The 26,067-nt window shown below is 34.0% G+C and overlaps 2 protein-coding genes across 2 annotated transcripts in view; both read right to left on the minus strand.

The window, feature by feature from the left end:
• LOC122414415 (proteasome adapter and scaffold protein ECM29) overlaps positions 1 to 9,064 on the minus strand; it is a 69,808-nt gene extending 60,744 nt beyond the window's left edge. The window contains exons 1-10 of the mRNA XM_043425676.1: positions 8,945 to 9,064; positions 7,389 to 7,636; positions 6,899 to 7,017; positions 6,600 to 6,749; positions 6,249 to 6,518; positions 5,561 to 5,756; positions 5,290 to 5,375; positions 5,017 to 5,206; positions 4,799 to 4,944; positions 4,348 to 4,654 (exon numbers count right to left, since the gene is read on the minus strand). Of these exons, the coding sequence (XP_043281611.1) occupies positions 4,348 to 4,654; positions 4,799 to 4,944; positions 5,017 to 5,206; positions 5,290 to 5,375; positions 5,561 to 5,756; positions 6,249 to 6,518; positions 6,600 to 6,749; positions 6,899 to 7,017; positions 7,389 to 7,636; positions 8,945 to 8,969 (1,737 nt within the window). The 5' untranslated portion in view covers positions 8,970 to 9,064. The remainder of the gene's footprint in view (positions 1 to 4,347; positions 4,655 to 4,798; positions 4,945 to 5,016; positions 5,207 to 5,289; positions 5,376 to 5,560; positions 5,757 to 6,248; positions 6,519 to 6,599; positions 6,750 to 6,898; positions 7,018 to 7,388; positions 7,637 to 8,944) is intronic.
• Positions 9,065 to 14,022: 4,958 nt separating this feature from the next.
• Positions 14,023 to 26,067, minus strand: part of LOC122415211 (G-protein coupled receptor Mth2-like) — a 62,807-nt gene continuing 50,762 nt past the window's right edge. Inside the window, exons 5-7 of the mRNA XM_043427201.1 lie at positions 18,041 to 18,225; positions 16,392 to 16,557; positions 14,023 to 14,994 (exon numbers count right to left, since the gene is read on the minus strand). Of these exons, the coding sequence (XP_043283136.1) occupies positions 14,637 to 14,994; positions 16,392 to 16,557; positions 18,041 to 18,225 (709 nt within the window). The 3' untranslated portion in view covers positions 14,023 to 14,636. The remainder of the gene's footprint in view (positions 14,995 to 16,391; positions 16,558 to 18,040; positions 18,226 to 26,067) is intronic.

The raw sequence follows: 26,067 nt of genomic DNA on the forward strand, positions 1-26,067 counted from the left end.
GTTGTTTTTTTATGAATTTCAACAAAGAGATAAATTAAAGTTCGTAAAAGAAGGTAGAGTAAATCCATTATTTCCTTGCATACAAAAAAAATGCTGCAAATTAAAATTTGCCAATTGCTTCCTCAAGATGGTCAAGATGCACGGTGCTCAAGATGCACGATGCTCAAAGCTTACCCTATGAGGAAATCAAAATGAAAAATATAGCACCTCATAGAGTAAGCTTTGAGCATCGTGAATCTTGAGCACCGTGCACCTTGACCATCTGAGGAAGCAATTTGCAAATTTTTATTTGCACCATTTTTTTTCCTTCAAATCGATTTTCGTTACTGTTGCTGCAATTTGAATGAAAAGTGATGGGCCGGACAAATACTTTTAGTACATATTTAATAGTACATTACGATACGTGTGACTTAAGCTGCCTATTATTGCACGGCGTAAAGTTGGCGCCCGAGCGTATAGCGAAGGTGCTAAACGCCGTGCTATAATAAAGCAGCTTAATTCACGAGTATCGTATACTATTTTATAGCCCGTATGACATAAAACCGCATTTTAGCCACGCTTTTGCGTGGCTAAAATGCGGGTTTAGGCCATACGGTGCTATAAACATAATTTGTACCGACACGAAATCGACGTCAAATATTGTGAATACCAGGGGATCCTGAAAGTCTGCGAAGAATCGATTTTCTTCTAAGTCTCTGCCACCATAGAGTAACAAATGACTCTTACCTTTGATGCGATTTTTTGGTAATTTTTTGGTTCACTAGAACTTTCTCAAGTTCCGGATGCTTCCCGTAGGAATGAATTTCTCACGTTCTATTTGAATTTTTTTTTCTTTTACAAATGAAATTTGCTGAATGTTTTTTTCATGTATGATTTCTTAGAGACAGCTATATATCTGAAGAACGATTCTCGGAAGTTCCAATTCGATCGTATTTAAAAAATTTTTTTTATTATGACACGTCGTTGTTTACGTCCTATTTTTCGTAGTTAACGATTTTCGGAATAATGTAGGGAAATTTAATTTTTTTTTTCATAATTCGTTTAAACAAATTGTTTAAACAATTAGAACAATTTGTTCATACAAATAGTGGCAACATATTACTGATGGTTTACTGATCATGAAAAACGATTTTGAAAAAATCCGATATTTCGTCATAATTTGTTTAAAATTTTTTTAAACAAATTATAAAGATGTTTGTCTTACATATTTTTCCGCGTAGATCACGCTTCGGAACAGAAATTTGCAAATTTTCGATTTTTGACTATAATTTGTTTAAACAAATTAATTTTGCAAAACTAATTGCAAATTCGTGATCAGCGACCCGAAAAACCTAGAACATCATGTACGATTTATATATAAACTTCAAGAAACTCGTTCTCATCACAAAATTTGTATGCCCCTAAAAATTAAACATCTTATTTCAGCTATTTTACTGTTTATTTGCAATGGTAAGCCTAGGGGGGGGAAAAACCAAGTACATACTTCGAAAGTACAAACATCGAGGACACGATTTATGCTCTTAATTATTGGAAAATAATATGATAAGGCTTCCGAATCGTGGATTAAAAAAAAAACGGACCTCGAAAATTGCGACTTTTTTTCTTTATTTTACAAAAATATATTAAAAAACTAGGGTTTTAGCCAAATTTAAATGGCAGTATTGAAAAGAGCGCCCTCGAAAATAGTCGACAAGGAAGCTTACGAATTTTTTCGACGACGTTTTCATAGTGAATAATCACGTAGAAAATGGTACATGCGAAAGGTGTATTTTGCACATTAAAGGGTTAACCGATAGACTGATTCCAGTCAAGTCCAAATCTTATTATCGAATTAAGTTATTTTCGTATTATTATATTCGCTACGAAATCCGGTAGAACTCGATTAAAGTTCGTTGTTTTGAAACTAGACGCTGTGCATGCCATCACTCGATGACTTTTAATTAACACTCAGGGAGACAAATTCGAAATTGTTTTTTTAATTGCAAAAAACCCGTTTAGTTTCAGTTTTAGTTTTTTCGCATCAAGTCATTTTTGTAAAGAGTATCAAGATGGACAATGAGTTGCATTTTTCGATAAAACGAGTTCCCAATAAAATATAGTAAGACAATTATTTTTCGTATTTTTAATCATTCAATCATTAATCACTGCAATTGCTGAAAAACAGTCTAGATTTTTACGAGAACTTTGGGGCAGGTTCCTGAAGAGTGAAAAACCTACGAAAGATTGGCGCTTTGCTGGGCTCTTTGTATGAAAGTTATCCGGCTCTTTAGACTAGAATAGTGGCGTTTACGAGTAATGTCATTGTTTTTGGCGAGATACAAAACTTTGACCAATCATAAATATGCAAAAAAATTCCGAGATAATAAATAAACAATACCTCTCATATTTAATTTCTAAGATAAAAAGATTCTCCGTCGGAAATCGAGGAAGCGATAGCGTTTTGTACAATAATGTTTCCCTAACCCCTTCGCAATTAAGTAAAAATGAGATTCTCCGCTCACCTTTGTGTTGGAAAAATTTTATCATATCTTAAAGTCACGGTTCGAAGATTTTTGGGGTCGCGAATTCGAAAAATAGTTTGTTTCCGACGAAACTAAGTACCTTATGATTTCCGAGGTCACTAAATCCGAAGCAGAAATCCAATTCTAATTATTTCAAATGGCAAACCTTATATTAGATCTGGCATTTTGAATTTTAGAAACTCGATTGCGAATTAAAATTCAGCGACCTTGGGAATCACTTTCGTTGAAATCGTCGAGTAACCCTTTGAAGCATACATTTTTCCTTATGTGCAATTAGCTCAAAAATTGGTACTCGGGAGTTTTTGGGGTCGCTGATTACGAATCTGGACTCGAAATTTTGACATTACGATGACGGATCCAATAAGGCGGATTGAAAATACAAAAAATCATTTGATTATTAGAGTAAAAATTGGTACTAGGGGGTTTTTGGGGTCACTGATTACGAATCTAGACTCAATATTTGGAAATTCAAGATGGCGGGTCCAATATGGCGGAACGAGAATACAAAATAGTATATTACACACCTAGGCCAGGAAAATAAGAAAAGTCTCAGATCACATGTAATTGTCGGCCGAGGCGAAGCCGAGGCTGACAAACATGTGGTCTGAGGCTTTACTTTTTGCCGACTGGCCGACTCAATATTTGGAAATTCAAGATGGCGGGTCCAATATGGCGGAACGAGAATACAAAAAATCATTTCAGCCCTCCGGGCGGAAAGTGGCAACTTTCGGCCCGCTGCGCGTGCCGAAGTTGCCGCATTCCGCCTGCGTCGGACAGAAAAATCGTATACACTCCACGGGAGTGAAATTAGACCACCTCAAACCGCGTGCTTATCACCCTCGCCTTCGGCTCGGGTGACAATTCTGCCCGCGGTTTGAAGTAGTCTATTTTCCCTCCCTAGGTGTGTAATATACTATGATCAAAGCAAAAATTGGTACTCTGGGGTTTTTGAGATGTTAGCTCTGTGTAATCCTGAAAGCGTAATTCCATCAGCAATTTAGTGTAACAGAATCAGCAACACCGATGTTTTAGTAATTCCAGTAAAATCTCCGATTTTGGGCCGCCTTATTGGATCCGCCATTTTGAATTCCTGGAGCTTGAGCTCGCATTTGTAATTAAGGATCCAAAAAACGTCTCTAAATAAATTTTTCGTTTATTGTTTACCTGCCAGATTAGGCACAATTAGATTTATTGGTTGAAAAATGTGTTTTTTTTTGCACGGTAGTGATTATTAACGTCTGCTAAGTGCAACATAAGCCCTTAATAGCGGTAAAGTAATCACGATTGATCTTCAAACATCCTAAAAATACATTTATATTCGTTGTTAGGTACTAAAAAATAATTTGATTGAAGAAAAATAGAGTGGACATAGGTGACATACCAGTATGTCACTATGCTTCAAAGGGTTAAAGTCGTAAGAGATCCATTTAGCGTCGGTAATAAAAAATGTCAATAAAGTGCTATCCAGTGACGTGTTAGGTATAGGCATCGCGTACAAAATGACCCATTTTTAATCGCGAATATCTCGAAAACTAAATGGTGAATCGATTTGAAATTTTAACAGTCGGTCCATAAAAGCTATTATTATACCATATTTAAATTTCAACCAGTTCTCAAAATTTCAACAAAAGTACAGAACTTTCTTAATAATTCGTCTGACGTCGAAATGCCCGACAACTTTTTTATTCAAAAAGATGGTATGTGTTTGGAACAAAGCGATGAGATGAAACAGTTTGTTTAACAAGCGCAATGTAATTCGGGATTCTTCGTGAAGTAATTAGTTATCTTCCGTACTTGTTATAATAAGAAATTCTATTCAGCTTACCTCTTTGAAAATGGTGATGTTGTAAGGAAGTGAAGTACTTCCCACCGTAATGTTTTCGGTTGGCAGCTTCTCCATTCTCGTCTTCATTTCCTTACTAATGTATGAAACAATCTGAGGAAATGCGGGAAGTTGTAATAACTGTGCGTCGGAATGATCGCGCTCAATAACATTCGTAGTGCCGTACAAAGCTTTCATCGCTTCGGCGGCTATTTCGTTCTTCTCGTCGCCCGATGCCAACAGCAAAAGATATCGAGATTGAACATGATCTGATGGGAACACGGTAGCCGCATAGTGTAGAGCAACTGATCTGTAATTTATTAAAAGTTCTTTGTTAAGTCATACTAGGTTATTGCATTTATTTACACACACGCGCACACGCACGCACGCATCATGTAGGGATTTATAATATATTAATTCAAATATACCAAGGAGTTTTTAACAGTTTTGTTACCTAACACTAGGCTCAGGTGATTTGATATGTGCAGCTAACAAAGTATTCATCATTTCAATACTGTTCCCATCCTCGCCACTGAAAGCGAATGCTGAAGACATGGAAATAAGAGCATCCCTTACGTTTCTTCTTAATTCCGGCTCGCTCTGCAAGAAACGATGTAAGGCAAGGTAATACATTATGCGAATACTATTAGAGATCTTAATAAACACTCGTACCGTCACAAGAGCTTCGAAAAATCGTTGCAAGAGGCTCAAATCTTTGTTGACAAGACTCGGAATTCTCTGGCCCATTTTACCAATTATCGTATACGCCATTGCCTCGTGTTCTCGTTCATCCTCAGATATCAATTTCATCATTCCTTCAAGAAGCACTCCAGCTACACGAACTAATGGTGCAAGGCTACATCTAAAACAAAAATATGGAAACAGTCAACAGGCGATATGTATGAAACGATTCTTTACTAGATTGAAAAAAATACCAACACTCACCCTTGGACCATATTTAAAGTAAAGTCAAGAGCCAGTGACTTCAATTTACGGTTTGAGTTATTTCCGTATAACGACTCGAAGACAACCTGAATTTGATAAATATTTAAAACACTGTTAGTGATGTATTTTATACAATTAATCACATCATAAGGATCATATCAAGAGATGCGGTAGCTCTTAGTCACCAAATATTAAAAAAAAAAGAAACAGCGCGAGTCTTGCCGCATCCTTAGATACTCGAATCTGACGGGTTTTTGGACTTATTTATTACGTGAATACAGGTTGGTATGATGAATCCGGCTTTAGATACACGGCAAAGATAATACATCAACTTCAGTCGTATTCTCGTATTCGCTGGAACTCGTTTCATATCTGCCTTAACGTTTTTCTGCGTGCCCAGTGCTCCAGTTCCAAGAAACAGTGTGTAAAGTGGCATGGCTAGTTGCTTTGATCCCCAATCCAATCCACTACGCAATCAAATACCAAAATAAAAAAATGTTCAATACTTAAGGAAGATACTTATTACTTGGAATTTTTAGTACCCCGGCTTTTTAACCCGTTTGCCATGTCTAACAAATAGTCGAATGAAGACCAAAAAAACGAATTAATGATTTTTTTCTAAAACGTGCATTGCTTCAAGTTTTGGTTCAAGTATGCGAAGAAGTAATTATTCAGTAAGAAAGGTGTATGAATTGAATAGTTTAAATGTCGTATTAGGACACCACAGTAAAGTGTCCTTTGGCTGTGTTCCAAAATTTTTTCCCAGCACCTTTAATCCTTTACCGAAGCATATGCTCAGAATGCTGACAACAGGTCTTGGAATATATTTTATAATGCGCTATGCCTTGTGTGTACTACTGTAATGAAGACATTTTTCAATATTTTTCCAATTATTTGTTGAAAGTGATTGTACGGGACTATAATCGTGAAATTTTCAAATTGTTACTGATAAACCACACCTGACAATTTTCTTCAAATGTTGATCAGCTGCATTCGCAACACTGAATCTTGTGTCTGATGCTGCGACAATCAAATGTATGAGAACATCCATGTCTGGAAAAACTCCACTACCAATAAATTTAACAATTCCCAATTTGATTTGCTCAAGCTGTTCAGGGGTGGGTGGAGTTTCACCAATAACTCTTTTGAAGCCGTATTCGCTGAGTCCTGGAGGCACCGGAAATTCGACTGTTTGACCGAGCTCTTGATTGTCCGTTTGACTGACAGACCTAACAAATAACGTTAATGATTTCAATTATTTTCATTAACTTTTCATTTATCATCACACTTTGTTACCAACCAGTACTCACCCATAGGGTAAAAGCAGCATATCCAGTAGAAAATTTAAAAGGTGTCTCGCCACTTGAAGTTTCTCAGGCAAGCCTATTAAAGCTGCTCTTTTCTCTGGATCCGATGGTATTTGAATATATCCCAGTGCTGGCATTATTACCAGCAGCAGACTATAAATCATTTAGAAAATAAAAAGTTTGCATCATTTTCGAAGATCGACTTGAAAAACGACAATATTTTTCTGCAAATACCATTATAACATCATATAGTATGATTATATTCTATTATTTTGTTTCAATTGTATTACAGAAATCAATACCTGTCTTGATGGGAGAGAGGCTTCCCATCGATTGCGTTAATAAGAGTGGGAATAAGTTCTGCCTGCTTTTTCATTTCCATCCGAGGAAAACCCATTTTGATATATATTATGGTGAAGTTCTGTCAAATGTTCCAAAATATTAGATATGCTTTCCATATAAGTATACATTTTTCTAATAATTTCTAAAGAAACAACATTCTGTCCAGGTGTTTGCTTATTCTGCTGTTCATTATTCGCTTATTAGGTAACTACCATCTTGAATTCATGAAGACTAAGCTTCTGTGAGAATTAAATTTATAAATAAAAAAAAATAAGATATTTTTATAACCCGAGATCTAATCAAAATTGAAAAAAATTATTCCACTATCCTGTATTTATATATATAAATGCTACAATAAATAATAATAAAATAATCCTATAATTAAATAGTCATGAATACTATTTCATATCAATAATATATTATATAATTATAGAATATATTATAACTTACTACAACGAATGAGCTGGCAGTCGGATCTTGGTACTGGAGCAAAAGGGCCTCGACTGGAAGTTGAACTTTGGGACGACTTTTTACTCTTCGATTAATGTGTATCAAAAGACCCATAACTTTCTTCCTCACTCCTTCTTGAGGACTCGAAAGTTTTAATAGAACCGGTGGTAAAAACTTGCATACTGATGTCTGTAGCTGCTCATCTGTGTCGGTACTCCCCAAACATAGAAAAACCCTTTCCAGTAGAACTGAATGTGAAAGAAAAATTAATGGACTCATAAATTTAATTCATCAACAAAACATATAATGCTCGTTCATGGCAAAACTTTCATAACAAGGAAAAATTGTTAATTTAGTTTTTTTTACTAATTGAATTGTTTCTTGATATTATTCTTACAAAATATATGTAATTGCAGCATTCAGAATTTGATACATAAGACCATATATGATATTATTGCATTAGCATTTTTTAAAGGGTCTGGACCTTATTTTTATAAGGAATTTGAAAAGAAAGAACCATTATGGAACAATGTTTCATTTAGTTTCTTAGTTTCTCAACAATTTAAAAAATGGTACAATATTGACTTATTTAAACAGTATCAAATTTTGGTACACAATGTTCTCCGTATAAAATTGACTTCTGGAAAAATACAAGTTTTTTTATGTAATTAAGATTCTATACACTTTAATGTATCAGAGCTATTATAATTTTACTGCATGATAGAGCCAATAACACTCGAAATTTCCATCAAAACAGTGCTGTAGAATTATTGCATTTCAAAATTTTCTAATTTGATTTTTGCATTGAAAACTTTGAGATGAAAGTCTAATTGTAAGTATCAGTAATAAGCAAGCTCCTGTCTTCGTATAAAAAAATAGAATGCTCCCATCCATATTTGAGTCTTATATTTGCAAATACTTTTCATACTTTAACTGTTATTATGTATTTTTAAATGCAACATTTTTGGAACTTCCCTATTTTTATTATATATACAAATGAGACTAGAAATGGAACACGTTTAGGTTAAGCTTGTCAAACAAGTCTTATATTGTGCTTAATTTTTAGAAAAAGTGTAGACCTGTATATTACTTGCAATTATTTTGAAAGTTCCCAAAATGCAATCATAACAATTGCAATAAAAATAATAGTAGTTCAATCATTGAAAGCAATTAACAGCTTGAAGTATAATTTGCAAGTCATATATCTTTTATTCATTCAATATTGTAAGACTCAAATAGAAAATTAAGGAGATTACGAAGTTTTTAATTGTGAATAATGTAATTCATTAAAATGAATGATCATTCTGATACAAGAAAAAAAATATATCTTATGGAATTATTAAAAATGTATGCGAAACTTGAAGTTGTCTCTTCATGATGACGGCATGACATTTGACTTTTTATGGAGAGAGTGAGCAATCGTCCTGATTTTGCATTTGGTGAAACAAGGTTTTGAATTAAATTGAGTTCGTTACCCAATATAGATGGCGAATATTCTTTCAATTTAATGAATACCGTACAATAAATCAACTATTGAAATACTTTTGCGTACTCACTCAATTCATCCGTAGCGGTTGCCATTTTGGACAGGTCTCCTCCCTTTACCGCCTGCCTCTGCCATAGATAGATTTACATGGAATAGGGGAAAATAGGGTCCTCCGATGCACCTCCGTAAACTTGGCCGAATAACTAGCGCTTTTCTAATTTTTTATTAAGGTATTCCGCATTCCTTTCGCATGACCGTTTTTTTGGCAGCGCAAACTAGGGCACTCGAAATTGGGACTGATTCTTAACCTCTGCAGAGGAATCGCGGCTATAGGGGAAAAGCTTCTGCCATTTTTTCAACTTCTATCATTAATATCTCTTTTAAGCTTTCGGTAACCCTTTATTTTTATCGTCGCTGTATGGATTCCTTACATGTTTGTCCATCTGTGAGACAGTCTATATCAGGAATTTAGAAATATTTAGTACATGAATTATTGAATCGAAATGTGGCGATGATGGAATCTCCATAAGCTTTCGTATAAATTTTACCATTTTTGAACGTTCAATTCTTTGTTGAGGATGGATCAGTCAGTATATTGGAACCGTGAGTGCGAGAGAGATAGCTGCAAATTTCGAAATCAAAATTCTTTGACACAATTTGACCGATTAAAAAAAGGCTCTGTCAGTCGATTTTTGCCATCGTTCTGCGTAGGCTGACAGAGCCTTTTTTTAATCGGTCAAACCGTGTCAGAGAATTTCAATTTAAAAAATTCCAAGTGAGGTTAGGAAATTTTGCCAATCTATTTGCGTGCACTTTTACTTTACTTCCTAGCGGATTGTTCAAAAAAAGTACAATCCGCTAGGGCTGTAATGCAAAATCAGTTATTTGTAGAATATTCGCCTGAAAGAAATACCCTAATAATATCTTTAATGGCCAATTTCTTCACCTCCAGATATCTTTTGGATAACTTTGTCCACAAGATATCTCCTCCTACATTTGGTTTTCTTCACCTCCAGAAATCTGTTATCCAACGGATAAACTTATCCGGTGCTCAGAATAGCAGATATTGCAGATATCTTTCAGATATATTGACTTCAGTGCCCTTACGCATGATTTTAGTACACTAAATCCCTTCGAAGAACTAAATACTTCTGACATAACCAAACACTTTTGAAGTGCATACACTGTATAGTTCTCTGTGTGTTGTAACGGTGAAATAAAACATTCATAATGGGTTTTTTTATTTATGGATATCAATGTTGTATGCCGATGATAATGATGATGATGACGAGTATCACGAATATGTGGAAAATATACCGTATACCATTAAAAATAAGCTGGATCAGTGAGATAAAATGGACTTTTTCTATAGATTTCGTTTGAAAAAAAATACCGTGCTTGGTTTAATGATGCAATTGAAGATCAATTGTTAATTCCATGGAACCAATAAGTATACCGTGAACTGTTCAAGATATGTAAAAAGAGGATGTATTCCAAGTTTATATATCGTTAAAACCAACAATTTTTACATTTAGATCTCGGTCACTGACACCTTTGAATGAAAATTAATTTACGAGCAAAACGTGGAAAAAGTATCTAAATGTATTTTTGGATATACAATTCCCTAGAAACACATCACCAAATCAGTAATTTGGTATAATTATAAGAATTTTTTTTACAAAATATTTCTGAAAAACGGTCAAAAAAAAGATTTTATTTATGGACCGAATATCAATTTGAGAATACGTTAAGAAGGAATAACATTACTAGATCTTTAAAAATTGTCGATATTACATGGTTTACTAGCCGAATATCAATCTGAGAATACGTTAAGAAGGAATAACATTACTAGATCTTTAAAAATTGTCGATATTACATGGTTTACTAGCAATGTTTATGTTGATCCATTTAAAAATTTAGACATTTAAAAATTCATATTCTGCCGCTCTTTTACCATACCCTCGATTTATACTGCAAAACTATAGTAAATTTAGTGCAATGTACAGTATAATACTAGTAGCTGGTACCTTGCGTGACAAAAGTTCGTGTGCTACAATCATGCGTGACTGAAGTCAATATCTGGAAGATATCTGCTTTATCTGAGCACCGGATAAATTTATCCGTTGGATAACAGATTTCTACAGGTGAAGAAAACCAAATGTAGGAGATATCTTGTGGACAAAGGTATCCAAGAGATATCTGGAGGTGAAGAAATTGGTCATAAGTCTCATAATCGAGCCTTTTCTGGCCGTCGTCCGAAAAATCCATTAGCTATCGCTCGTCGCTCATCGCGCTCGTCATCGCTCATCGCGCGCAGTACCTTTTTATTGTGCCGTGTATTGCGCAATATTTTGCAGTTCAGTCACCAAATAACGCAAATTTATAGATAATCGTTGCTAAGTTGAAATCGTTTCCCTCATGCTTGTGTTATTTTTCTCGATCAAAAGTTTTACTCATTGTAATAATTTCTTCGAACTTTTTGCAATATCCATTCTCACGTAGTTTTTAAAATCGTCTTCTTCAGTCAAGGCTACGTCTTTCACAAGCTTTTCACAAGTGTATAGACTGGCCTTTTTTTCAACCATTCTTTAAGCCACATTAGTTTTCTTTTTTTTTGTTTATTTAACAAAATCACCAGCATGTCCGCTGCCAAAACTTCGTTGTCGGACATGTTGCTCGTTGCTCGCACGAAAATATTGATGGGAATGGCCGTCAATTTTATTGAGTCCATATTATTGAACGTATGAATTCAAAAGGGAGTACTCAATATTATTGCACAATAAAAATATTGTGCAATATTATTGTAGGTGTAGAGCGGGCCTTATTCCGCTTTGTATAAGCAGACGGGTATATTTATGTATATCAATAGCATGTAGTTTGTATATCTATATTGATATAACTAAACCGGAATAAGAGCGCCGTGTAAACGTAGTCATAGGTTTCGTTCGCTAAACGCCACAACGGGATATTGACACCATTTGATTTATTAATTTCTCGGAAAAACAATGACCAAACCAACATTCAAACAATATTATTTGTTTCAAATAAACGATTCCGAATCGATTGACGTTTGTAAAAATCAAATTCGTCTCATTTTGAAAAAGCTGCCGCTAATTGAACGCTATTTTTTGTTTCGTTTGATTGTCAAAAAATGCTATCGAACAAATGTTTTAATTAATCAAACATTCACTAACTAACGACAAACAATCATAATAAATTTAAATAAAAGGCAAAAGTCAAAATTGAGGGATTAATTTTATATAGCTGATTATACCACAATTATACTTGACAAAGATGAGTTTGGTACAGTGGTAGAGATTTACCACGATGGTTAATTTCAAACCGACAAACACCAACAGACGTCCGACTAACGATATGCATTAAAAAAACGTCAAGAATGCAGAATTGGTCGGCCAAGTTCAGGTTGGGGCAGTAGCCAAATCCAATTAAATAGAGAAGAGGACTTCCGCCTTCGACTCGTACACGCTGTTATAAAGATCCGGCCAGAAGATGGAAGATCACGTACCTCTGTATTCGACAACGCTAAACGCATAAAATCATAATTTTCTTGATCTCATCAATTGATTTTAAACTATCTTACTTCTTTACTGACAGAAAAGAATAATTGATCATTTATTACGTCATGAGGAACAAAAAAAATTGCATCAATTTGAAGGGGTATGTCAAATTTTATTTTATTCGTGTTCTGAAAATACATGTGCTCGTTCGTATTAATTTTTATTTCCTTTTTATTTGTTAAATTCGAGAGATCCATATACGATGCACCTATCATGGTGCGTCGATGGATTGTACCTCGGCATAGAAAAGGTCTATTTTGCCCTGCAATGGTGTCTATCTATCCAATGCAGTTTCCTAAATGACGACAAACTTTCGAAAATTCTCGTATTGTTATAAGATAAATTTTTTTTTTTCATACGTTATTCTTTGTATAGCTGAGTAGTATTATGCACAAACACAATTAGCCAATGCCTATTTTATGACCATTAGGGCTTTAAGGAATTGGGTAAAACCCAGTTGATTCAAGCATTACGTATTACTGAAGAGTTACAATTGCTTTGCACAATCGGCAGCTCAAAAAAACTGTCTTCTGCCTGTTGATTGATATATAAGCCTCGCATTAGCTCATGTATCAATTAACCGAATATAAATCCTACAGTGATTTTGTGAGCTATGTTCCAGCCTGCTTCACACTTTGGTTTCAAAGAACATGAATTATTTTAATATAGAGGATAAAAAAGTTGAATCTTTTGATTAATTAGAAGAAAAATTTTCTTTGAACTGTTCATAGATACGGTGTTGAAATCACTTTATAAAAATCCAATTTGTAATTTTTCCATCATGTTTTAGATATTTGCCAATACTTTATGAAAATTCTGGAGGTCCATGGATTTTCCCATGACAAAGCAATCGTGACAATTGACATTTTTGAGTAAGTGAAATGGTTTTTGTCAATACAGGAACAAATTTTTAGCACAAATAAATTATGAAACAAGATTGATAGTGTTTTTGATATACCCATATATCCATGCCAAGTTTTGAGATTTTTTCTTAAGCATAAATTGTCTCACTAGCGGCATGGTAGACAAAAAGATAGTTGTTATTTGTATCCTTTGTTAAGGAGAAAGGAAAACTGCTGATACTATCGACAATCATTATCTTTTAAACAAATTAATCAATGTAAGAAATTTTGGTATTTTTGATTCAGGGATACATTATGGTATTAGTCACTTAAAATCACTAAATTTCTTCAAACATACTTCGTGGGATGAACTCATTGACGAGAACTCTTGCAGTACAGTTGTTTGTTAAGGTAAGAATTTTATACAATGACAATTTATTTGAGTCACAAGATTTTAACATTATCACCTTTCATTGGAATATTCACCTGCTGAAACTCGGAAACCAAACCTATCAATTTTGCTCTGTTTCAGTGTAACTAAGCTGGTGCAATTTCTAATGTGACCACAGTTATTTATTAAAATGTTCTATAATATTTATTGGTTTTTTCAGTCTCAATGACAAATTCTGAATTTCAGATCTTGCAGCTGATTTTGAGGCTCGACTTAGAATGTATGGATTACTATCAAACAAGGAGAGGATTCATGGGAAAAATAATAATTGACTGGCTCGAGATTTCGGAAACAGTTATATTCATTAAAATATAAAAGCGATTACAGACGACTCACAGCAATGTACAAATTATTACGAAAAATAAAAAAAAAACATAGCTATGCAACTAATTTCAGAGTAAGACTTGTGCACCTCGAATAACAGCGTTTATTCCACTGGTATAAGCTGAGATTGAATATTTCAACTAGACAAAAAGTTTTTTTAAGTTCATAACATGCTTTGTCAATTGAAAAAAAACCGTGATTGATATTGACTAGAAAACAGATATTTTCAGGCGATGCATTCTCAGAGTTGACAAATTTTATGCTCGCTGAGAAGGAATAATTTGATCCAGAAACTCACGTTAGATGCTTAAAAAAATGCGATGGATATATCCTTGTTCGAGATGAAAAAAAAAGGTTTAAAAAATCGTGAAATTCAAGAATAATGATTCTTTTATTTCATTTATTCTTTTCTCATTAGTGAACAGATTTTCACCAGCTAGGAAGGATAAAAAAAAAACTATCAAAGATTCGAAAATCATTTTCTAGATTCAAATTGTTGAGGAATCGAAAAAGAACAAAATTGACTTGGCGATCCCTTGAACATTCGTTTGTATATTGAGAACCGTATTAAAGACAATCGCTCTCATCGGTGGTGGTTTTTGTGCGCTCGTTAGAAACATTTTTTTCTTGAAGTGTTGCCATCATAGCGGTTGTGGTGCAAGTTCTGGAAGCCGAGCTGTGATAACCGCTTCTTGTTGAATTTCTTGATTGAAAACTATTATTTTGGCACCCAAGACGTTTCAACAGTAATCTTTTGGTTTTATCTTTCCATACGAATATTATGAATATGATAACACCCTGCAGTGTATTTGCGAGATCTGTTATGTACCAAACATATTGCGGCGAATCCTTGAAAAGCCAGCTTATTATTTCCATTGACCAGTTGATTCCCATTACGATGAAAAGCTTCAGATACAAATTGAACCTTAATCAAGAAAATGCGTTACGTATAAATATAACAATTATTCGAGACATAATTTTGGTGATTCGATTTGATTTTCGACGAGAAATCCATGCGTTTATTCCTCGTCGTACATAATAGAAAGACAATGGGAGATGGAAAAAAAAAATCAGCAGGAAGGTATGGAAATAGTGTTGGAGCGAACAACTCATTGCGGAAATATGGCCTGACGCGGAGCTATAATCTTAGACTTTCTCACGAAGTAACCGTAAATAAGAAAACAAAACACCATATGGTGAGTGTATTCAAACTTTTTCCGGCTCAAACACAACAATCTGAAAATAATTTCTATGCGATACACATGAAAACTAAGAATCGTTCAGTATCTCGAGAATAATGAGGTATGTTCCATTGAAAATCGTTGATCCTAAGTAGTTTATACGGTTGAAATGCTGTTTTTATTTCTATGAAAAATCTATTAAGGTATTACTGGATGGATAGCCCAGCCGATAAATTGTACCTGATCGGAATTCCCGTACTTCGTGATGCAATAAAAATCTGAAAAAATTCAGCAACATTTGGACAGTTATGAACTACAATTATCAATAATAATATTGCCCAAAAGTTATTAATAAATTGTTTAAATAAACAATTTTTTAACAATTTTACAGTAAACCCTTGTTTTTTTTTACGAATCGAATGTGCGTATTTTTCTGAATGCTCATTATTTTTTTCAAAATTTTCGTGGATTTTTGAAATTCCCTTGATTAAATTTTTTAAGTGGCTCTATTTGTACATTTTTGATCCAGTAACCTTGAGACTTTTCAAAACTTATGGTAAATATGTCTTCTAAAACATATCCAAAATTCAAATTTTTTAAAAATTTTTTCAAGAAATTTCACAAATCCACGAAAATCCTGAAAAAATTCATGAGCATTCGGAAAAATACACACATTTGATTGGTAAAAAAAAAACAAAAGGTTACCGCAAAATTATTGAATAATTAATTGTTTAAAAAATTTCTTATTAACTTTTGGGCAATATTATTATTGATAATTGTTGTTCATAGCTTTCCAAATGTTGTTGAATTTTTTCAGATTTTTATTGCATCACGAAGTACGGAAATTCCAATCAGATATAATTTTTGGTCGAGCTATCCATCCAGTTATACCTTAAGCCTTTCAATTATTCGTTTCAATCATGACTGAAACATTTGTAGAAGTATTAATTGTGAGTTAAAGCTCCGGGAATTCAACGAAATTCATTTACACGCTCTTCTCTCTTATTGCTACGGGTATTAAATTTTACGGTAATGACCGATTCAGTGTTTGATTTCTAAAGCGTGCTTTGTTTTCAACGGATGGATTTTTTTAGCTTTTTATTAGTAAACTTGAAAAAGGAAGGAATATTTGAAAACAAACCATTGTTTATTATCGTCATGACGTTGGCTGTCCATGCCTTTTAAATGATGAGCTGTGTCCTTCTTATGTTGAATGATCTTTATAGTTGTTGATATAAATAAACAAATGTTGCACAGCACTGTAACTCCTATTGGTCCATAGAAGTAAAGAGCCTTGGCAGATTCGTCTTAAGACAGAGGAAAAAAAGAAAAATGTTAATGAGTAATATTTTTTTAATGATTAATTTTTTTAATGATTTTAATGATTTTTTAATGAGTAACAAAAAAGGTCTGAAATCGAATGTAAAAATGGAAAATCAATCCAAATCGGACTCAAGTTAGAGGCTAAAGAAAAATTGGAACTTTGTTACCTGAATCGATCTTCAACTTTATTCGTTAATTTAATCGCGTAGATGAAATCGGGATGTGTGTTCGAACGTCAAAGTTATTTTAAATTTGTGATTTGAATGTTAGAACTAGATTGGGCGTTCTTTAAAACCTAACATTTTATGTTCGACCTGCATGAAATACCTCAAATTATACTTATTATAGTTGAGATTTAACGTTTAAAACACATTTCGTTTCTATATGAAAGATTAAATTTCATATCAGTTAATCACTACCGGCAAAAAGTTTCTGAAAAAAAATCTCAAAGTTCTGGCATGGTTTACTTGGCTATTTCTCTAGCCAACATTTACTAGTACAATAAACGGTCTTAAAGGGAGACTAAGCACATTTAAAAAATTTCTTTTACTATTAGTACTCATTTAGAAAATGTCCATCATTCGCCAATTTTTTCCTTTGTCAGATAGACATTGTTAACAGTGAAAATATTAATGGCAGTGGTTTTCTTGTGTTTTGTGAAAAATAGGACTTTTAAAAAATCCCGTGTATAATACGACAACTAAAAGGATTAATGAAAACTTCGATGAGGCGAAAACTTGCGTCGGTTTTCGTAGAACTCACGGAAATGGTTTCAGATTTTTTTTTTCGAAAATATCTTTTTCTCCCATTGTCGGTTGGTACTCAGATCACCCAATGATCGTAACTCGAGGTCGATAGAATTCTTGATGATATTTAAAAATCTACTACCACCACTACTTTCCCAAAATTGCGAAACGTGCCAATATATTGATACGTTTTTTCCATTTTAAAATGTTTACATAACGTGATAAAATTCAATATGATTGGTTGATTCGTTTTTCCGAACTGAAACGTTAAAGTTTCAACGATTTACAGAAAAATTACTTCGCGTACGGAAATAAAAATATCTGTTCAATAAAAATCATAGTCTGAGTAATATATCAATAACTTTTAAGAATTATTGTCATCAAAAATATTTATTTGTTAACCTTCACCGATGACAGAATTTTATCGAATGAGTTCCCAATTGCAGAATTATAACGCAACTAAAAATTAGTCTTACTTTTGACCCCCAATTTTCCTTTCAGCACTTAGCTCGATTACTCGCCTTCGTCATTTTGATGTTAAAACTTATTCAAAACCTTGAAACTATCATAATTCGAGAGTTTGCTGCTGGGAAACCGATTGACAAAGAAATTGATGAGCAAATTGCAAATCAAAATGTTTTTTAAATCCCGAGGTATGCAACTGTCGAAAATAAATCTGGGTGGCTGGAAAAGAATTTCTCGATGAAGAATTTGCACTCACTGATGAACCAACAGCTTCCGGTGCCGAATTCTGGCCTTATGAAGTTTTTAGGAATTCCTGGAGCAAAATCCATAATGACACAAACTCCGGTCAGTACGCTGGCACTTCCCCATGCGTAAATCGAATAAATGATGAATTTCTTTTTCTCTCTTTGCCTGACAGTGCCTTGTATAGATCGGAATCCCCTGAAACGAGAAATGATAGAAATTTTTCGACATAATTATTAATTGTGACGGTTGTGACCGATTTTACCACGACAAGAACAATAAAAAAGTTCGAACAATATCATCGTTGCACTGCCTACGTACTGAAGAGCATGGATCGGTCGACTAACCTCACTTGGAATTTTCGAAATCGAAATTCTTTGATACAGATTGATCGATTAAAAAAAGGCTCTGTCAGCCTACGCAGAACGATGGCAAAAATCGACTGACAGAGCCTTTTTTTAATCGGTCAAATTGTGTCAAAGAATTTCGATTTCGAAATTTGCAGCTATCTCTCTCGCGTTCACGGTTGCGATATACCGACTGATCCACCCTCTTAAGCCTTCGGTAACCCTTTATTTTTATCGTCACTATGGATTCCTTACATGTTTTTATCATTTTACCATTTTTTTTTTTGAAAAAAATAATTTTACCATTTTTGAAATTTCAATTCTTTGTTAAATGTTCGGTCATCTGACCTGAAATTTTGCCAATCTATTTGCATGCACTTTTACTTTACTATAATGTAAAATAAGTTAGGTAGAATATTTGAGTTCGTGAAAGGAATACTGAAGTGAAAACGAAAGGCACGTATGAGTGATTTTATTTTCAACTTGCACAACTCTATTAGTCTAAGAGCTGACTACCGAAATGGCCAGGTAATTTTATTATCCTTGAAACTCCGATATCGACTTACCTGAAGGACTCTAATTAAAAAACCGTCGAACTGGCAGGGCGCACCTGGTGGATTCAGGTGTTAGGGGTGGGGAAAAAAATTAAAAATAAAGTAAGAGTAACATACTTGAATTTTGTTGCAAATAATTAATCCATGTTTTCAATGCACCCAAAAAAATTTTTGTATGAATTTGTTGGTGGAAAGGTACCGCCACACTTAATTATAATTTAAAAAAAAATCATTTTTACGGAATAGTATCATCCCTGGTATTTTTTCTGCAAAGAATTTATGTATTACAGAAAATGAAAAAAAAGCCAGCCAAAAACAGTAGGGGGAAGACACTGAAAAAAATAATTGCAAGAGTGGCATTTTTTATGGGATCGCATTGAGGGACATGAAAATGGGCGCGTGGGTAGGAATGCGCGCGGTGACGGCATTCGTGCTCTCTCGGCATGTCGGTTGTATTCGGGCCCCTGCCTCGTTGTCCTCGTTGAGCGAGAAAAACCGAGTATTTCCGAAACGTCCGCTGCTTCAGTTGAGAGTCCATTTTTTCAGTGTGCGTTATTCTGGTTACTCCCTCCACGCGCCTATTTTTCATGTCCCTCAATGTGATTTCGTACAAAACGCCACGCGCACTTTCAATCTTTTTTTGTAATACATAATTTTTTTGCAGAAAAATGCTAGGGATGATACTATTACTTAAAAATTATTACTTTTTTAAAATTAGAATTGAGTCTGGCGACACTTTTCCACCGGCCGACTGATACAAACATTTTTGTGGATGCATTATAAACATAGACTAACAATTTGCAACAAAAATGAATGACGATACTTTTACTTTTTTTCTTTTTTTCCCCACCCCATAACACCTGAATACTGTCACGTTGACGGTTTTTGCATAGGCTTCTTGAGATAAGTTGATATCGGAATTTCAAGGATGGTAAAATTACATGGCCATTTTGGTCGTCAGCTCTCCGACTACATATGGAAATATGATTCAAAGTATAAGTGAAACATTTGTCACTATTTTCATTTTTACAGTATCTACCCACTTCTGGGTAGAAATGGGTAGAACCCATTTCTCTTTCTAGGCTTCAAGTTTGCAAGCTGAGATATGTACATCTTTTTAACATACTTTACACATGAACTTTTATAAATTTTGATCTAACTATCGAGTTGAATATTATAATGTTACTTCTTTGCGCCAATCATCCATCTATATTTGCGAGGAAAAAATGAAACGACAAATTTTACGATTTGGAAATTTAGCGGAAAAATTCAGGGACATTGGAGATTGGTGACTCTGATAAAAATAATTAAAAAATGACGAAATTTTTTCAGTACATTTTCTAGGGCATCCAGATGTCTGTGGAATAAAAAAAAAAAAAATTATCTGAATGTTGTAACGAAAACCCAAATAAAAAATAGTTCGATTGCTTGTAAAAAAATATTTTTATGAAGTTGAAATTTCTGTGAGTAGACACACGAAGTTTCAAAAACGTTCACTGTACCATTTTTAAGAATCGATTATAGAATGTTGAAGTGTCAGATAGGATTTGGTTTCAGCTATGAATCTATGGCATCAACGAAAGAACTGTGGCAACGCTACTCGGTGTTTCCGTGTAAACAGTGTGTTGCGATTGTGTTGGTGAAACATATTATAACACCTCTCTTAACCTCTAAACTGTATACAACGAATTATTCTATTAAGGTGATCTGTCAGTGGCATGAGTGTAAGAGAGATAACTGCAAAATGATTACACGGTTTACTCAGACAGTGATTTTTTGAGAAAAATTAAAATTGCACCTTATTCTCGGTTTAACACTGCATTACTGTTAACATGATTATTGAATATTTTAATGAATATTATAATGAAAATGTATCAAGTTCATTTAACACCAATTTTAAATGAAATCTATGCTTTAAGGAGTTTCGGTACAGGCGATACAATGTTGTCATGCTAAACCATGCTAAAAACATAAAAAATTTCAAAAAGTTTAGAATTTTATAAAATTTGGTGAACATATTCTTTAGTGCCAAATTTGACAATACAAATTTTTAAAGATTTTTCTTCTACACAGTTATCGAGTAATTGATCACTAAAGTTTACGTGTATAAGCATAGCGTTTCCATATATATAGGTATACATTCCGGGCATAAGAAATCTGCTTTAATGCGTAATTACTCGATAACTAAGTAGAAGAAAATTTTGAAAAAATTTGTGTTTTTGCACTTGATGTTGAAGAACATTATCACCAAATTTGATCAATTTCTTAATATTTTGACTTCTGTACCGAAACTCCTTAACAGAGAGGTACTCCTCTTGCCGCCTGCCCCTCAAACACGGTCATCAACCTCCTTACATATAGGACATTCCACGCCAACCCGACCTGGATTTGACCCTTTAGAACTTCGATTTTTTGTGCAACCTTTTGTAGTATTTATTTAGTGCTTCTGCAAAGCACTTGGGATTTTCTTCCGGAATTTTCCGGAGAGATTTGAGACACATAACATTACTTGGAATTTTCGAAATCGAAATTCTTTGACACATTTTGACCGATTAAAAAAAAGCTCTGTCAATCCACGTAGGGCGATGGCAAAAATGGGCTGATATTTTTATTATTTCGATCGGGGGAGCGGTGTGGAAAAATTTCACTTTCAAAATTTGCAGCTATCTCTCTCGCACTCACGGTTGCGATATACCGAGTGATCCGTGCTCTTAAAGAGTTTTGGTACAGCTTATCTTTGGAGGGGATCAAGGTGGCAAATCCATTGTATTCTAGCAGGGCGCCAACTTCTACACTCTCACTTTTCATTATTAAGAGTAGGCTTTATTACGAATAATATGTGTGTAATTATGTATCTATCCATATTTTCTGTAATGATGAATGTTATAGTTTACTTTAAATATTATGGATATTTTTTATGTTATTTCTAAAAATTAAAACATTGTATTTGTTACCAAAGAATGTTATTACCAAATTTAATCAAATTCTGATTATTTTGATGTCGTGATCCACCCTCTTAAGATGATGAATCAGTCGGTAATCACAACCGTGAGTGCGAGAGAGATAGCTGCAAATTTTGAAAAGGAAATTTTTCCACATCGTTCGTCTGATCGAAAAAATAAAAATGTCATCGAATTTTTGCGATCGTGCTGCGTACGATGACATTTTTATTATTTTAATCGGACGAACGATGTCAAAGAGTTTCAATTTCAAAAATTCGAGGTGTGATTACCGACTGATCCATCATCTTAATGTCGATTTTTGCACACTACCAACATTTTTTACTCAAAGATTTCATTTGTCTTTTTTTTTATCGCTAACAAGGATTACCTGAAATAATATTAAAAAGATAGAAGGCTTTCAACGCTTTGGAAAATGAAAATCTAATCTTCGAGAATGTTCTTAGATTACTAAATTTTGATTAAAGCACTTTTTATTCAAAGAATCATCATCGACTTAAATCGCTTGAATAAAATCCGACGTACTTTTCAGAAGTACTACAACTTTATAAAAAATTGCAAATAAAGTTGAAGAGCTGAAGGTCAAATCCAAATTGAATCAGCATAGAATATCCTATAAACACTAATTTTTTTCAAGTAAGCGAAGACATTATGTTTGAAAATGTATTACGATGTGAATAGACCCCGGTTTGACTACATAAATATGACGCACGAATATTATTCCCAAGAGGAAACAGTCACACCTCGATCTTTGCTAATGTCAAAACTAATTATGGACTGTTGCGTGGAAAAGCCTCATACGCTCCCAAAAGTGAGCTCTGGGGAGTATTATTCTTTTTTTTTCATTAGATATAACCACACTCGACGTTAAAACTGACTGAAAAATTAACTATGATATAAAAAATTGTAACGGGACGTCCCTACCCCCTGGCACAATTTCTGGTTTCACGGAAATCTGTCAGAAAGCTACCAAAATTGTACCAAAAAAAGAAATTACAAAGCCTAACTTTTCTTGTTATACGAGAAAATTGCTTATCGCAGTACGCTTTAGCGGGCTATGCCCGATCGCGTCATGATAAAGCAATAGTGAGCACTAAATGCTCCCACACTGGACGAAAGTATCCGTTCTTGAAGGTTGAGTTCAAGGAAAGCTTCTCGGATAGCAAGATAGGAAAATTTAAAGGTTTTACCCCCTCCAGGGAAAATTCGCTGGGCTGACACCTCTTCAACGAGCGCGCAGGAGATCTAAAAAATCCCTCCGATATTTGGGAAATTAAACACCTTTCAAATAACGAAACATTTCAATATATATTTGGAATTATTTCTCACATTTTCTTCTACCTCTTTTATTAAACAATGAAAACACAGAAATAAAAAAATAATTGTTCGCATCTATAATCAAAAAAATTACGTGAAAAGTACTATACGTTAATTTTCATCATCTTTACTATACATCATCGTTATCCTGTTCTCGAAATCATAATTATAAAAAATAACAAAAGTTTACTAAGGACTACCAGTATTCCTGCCATTACCAACTGGTTTACTAAGGACTACCGGTAGTCCTTAGTAAACCGATTTTTTTTTATTTTGTTTTTCAATCATCGAAAGAGCTCGAAAAAAATAATATTAAGGTATCCATTACGAGTTATCAAGGTTGTGTCAACGAAAATGAACAGTAGGAAAATTCACAGAGGTTATTAGTCCCGAGTGCGTAGGTTGTTTTTCTCGTTTGCTAATCAATCACCGACTATATAACACGAAATTGATACTGCAGTTCGATCTAACCTATACCCTATGAAGTTACAGGGCAACTTCATTACAGAGAAGGAACGTTTGACAGGGTGAAAGAGGCGGAAAAAATATCCGTGCTTGATGCTTTGGTAAGATGATTCGATATCCGATAAATTCTCACATATTATTCCAACATTGATCCATTCTCCTATTCATTTAATATCATTCGCAAACTATTTGCTGTCGCTAAAATTTCTCCCTACAATTACTTATTCGACCCCATTCTATATAACAGATTATAAGTGCAAATGTCAACCGTTAAACTTAATCTGGGAAGGATTGAATAATTTTGAAGTTTTCTCTGAGTTGAAAGAAAAACAATATTTTGTACTTTGCTTATGAAAAAATCGTTGATTGTCGGGCTGTGTCGAATGTTTTCAAGGGATCCTTACAGTTTCGAACTTTCTTATAACATTTTTAAACGGAATTGTCTCGAAATTCTCTTGAAATATTGTGTACAAGGAGCTACAAAAGACCGAAGTAAGAGTGGAAAGTAAACAGCGCTCGAATACGTTCTAAAATCGCTACAAAATGTATCCATTTTCGTGTTAATGAAAAGGTTTGATCTATGCGGAGAACTGGGATGTAGACAAACAAAGTTCAATAAATGAAAAATTACCCTAAGCAATATATACAGTAGGGTGGAAATAGTATATTACGCACCCAGGGAGGGAAAGTAGACTACTTCAAACCGCGGGCAGAATTGTCACCCGAGCCGAAGGCCGAAAGCCGAAGGCTCGGGTGACAATTCTGCCCGCGCCGCGGTTTGAGGTGTTCTAATTTCACTCCCGTTGAATGTATACTATTTTTCGGCGCATTTAATATTTGTCGGAAGATGTAGTTCTAATCAATCTAGTTCTTACTCAATGATTTGATTAGAGACTTCTCTCAATCATTCAACTTCGACAATTATAATAAAATATTTAATTTTGTATATAAATGACCATATAAATACCATCAATTAATATTAATCATAGGAATCGAATTTCGAGGGAGTAGTACTTAACAATTAAGTTGTTCCTTATCTATCTTAATTATATTTCATCTATTTTACTTCAGTCTTTTTAAAGTTATTTTCTTTTTACTGTTATTTTCTTAAGAAAAGAAGTTTGAAGATAAATCATTTCCTGGAAATGCATATCTTTTTTACAATGTTGTTTTTTTCTAACATTCATTTTTTTCTCAACTTTATTTTATTTTCAATACGCTATACGATTTTTCAGTCGGGAGTTTTTTTAAATGTCTTTTTGAAACATTCTGTTTAAAGTTTTTTGATTGAGCTATCAAAATTTTACTACGGGCAAAAATTTTGATATGTGAACGCAAATTTTTCAGTAATAGCGTATACCGGAGGATATAGTTATGAGGCATTTACTTCCGCAATTTTTTATTTATTAAGTCATGAAATCTGGAACTATTAATAACATTTAGATTATATTTAATTTAGTTGCTCGTATTGAAAGTCTAATAACGGGTTACCCACTAGTTTCATGAAAAAATCAAATCAGAGCTTTTTGTAGGCAATTTAATTTACTACAAAAACATGTGCATTGAAACTGGAAAAAATTTTTTTTACGTGTTATTTATATGGAAAAACGAAAATCCGTTGAGCGTCTTGTAAAGTATGGGGCTACCCTTGTAGGAGAATTTTTTTTATATCTCCCAGAAACTTTACAGGAAAAAACTTTTTTTTTGCTAATGTACAGTCACGTAGTAGCTGTTCCTTCGAGTTTTCGGAGACTTCGGCAGGTGAAATTGAAGATAGAAAGTTGTTTATCTCTTTAAAAGGAGAGGGAGAGTGATATAAAGTTCCAAAGCTGATACATTGGGTAATGCTTTAATAAATCATGAAACTCTCGCTGCGATGTTGAAAGGGCCTTTTCGAACGCTGGGCGTAGAGTTATCACACACTGCTTATTCGCTCTGTGCACGTGGACGAAGCAAAAAATCTAATACTACTGCACTAATAGTATTAGTGTATTCATACATACTGCCAGCGCCACCATAAAGGGGACTCCGGCGTTTTTGGGGGAATACGTATACACAACACACGCTCACTTTCAAAGTAGTATGTGTACGCGCACGGAGCGAATACATTTGCCTATAAGTTGTACATAAAATATTCTCACTTATTACATCCTTGTGTTTCACCAGAATCTGCTTTTGTTTGGGATATATTGAACATGCCTTTAATTAATCTTCTTTTCTATACAGGGCAGCCCATTTTAACTTTGTCATTTTAATATCTCGAAAACTAAGCGCTTGCAATGAAAATTTTTCGGACAAAATTGACAGGGTTTGGTAGAGGACGTCTAACGACGTCAGCAGTTTTGACCTTCCGTAGCTGCCCCAAGGTCATTTGAAAAAAAAAAAAAACAAAAAAAA

This window comes from Venturia canescens, chromosome 8, assembly GCF_019457755.1.
Source record: "Venturia canescens isolate UGA chromosome 8, ASM1945775v1, whole genome shotgun sequence".
NCBI lineage: Eukaryota > Metazoa > Arthropoda > Insecta > Hymenoptera > Ichneumonidae > Venturia > Venturia canescens.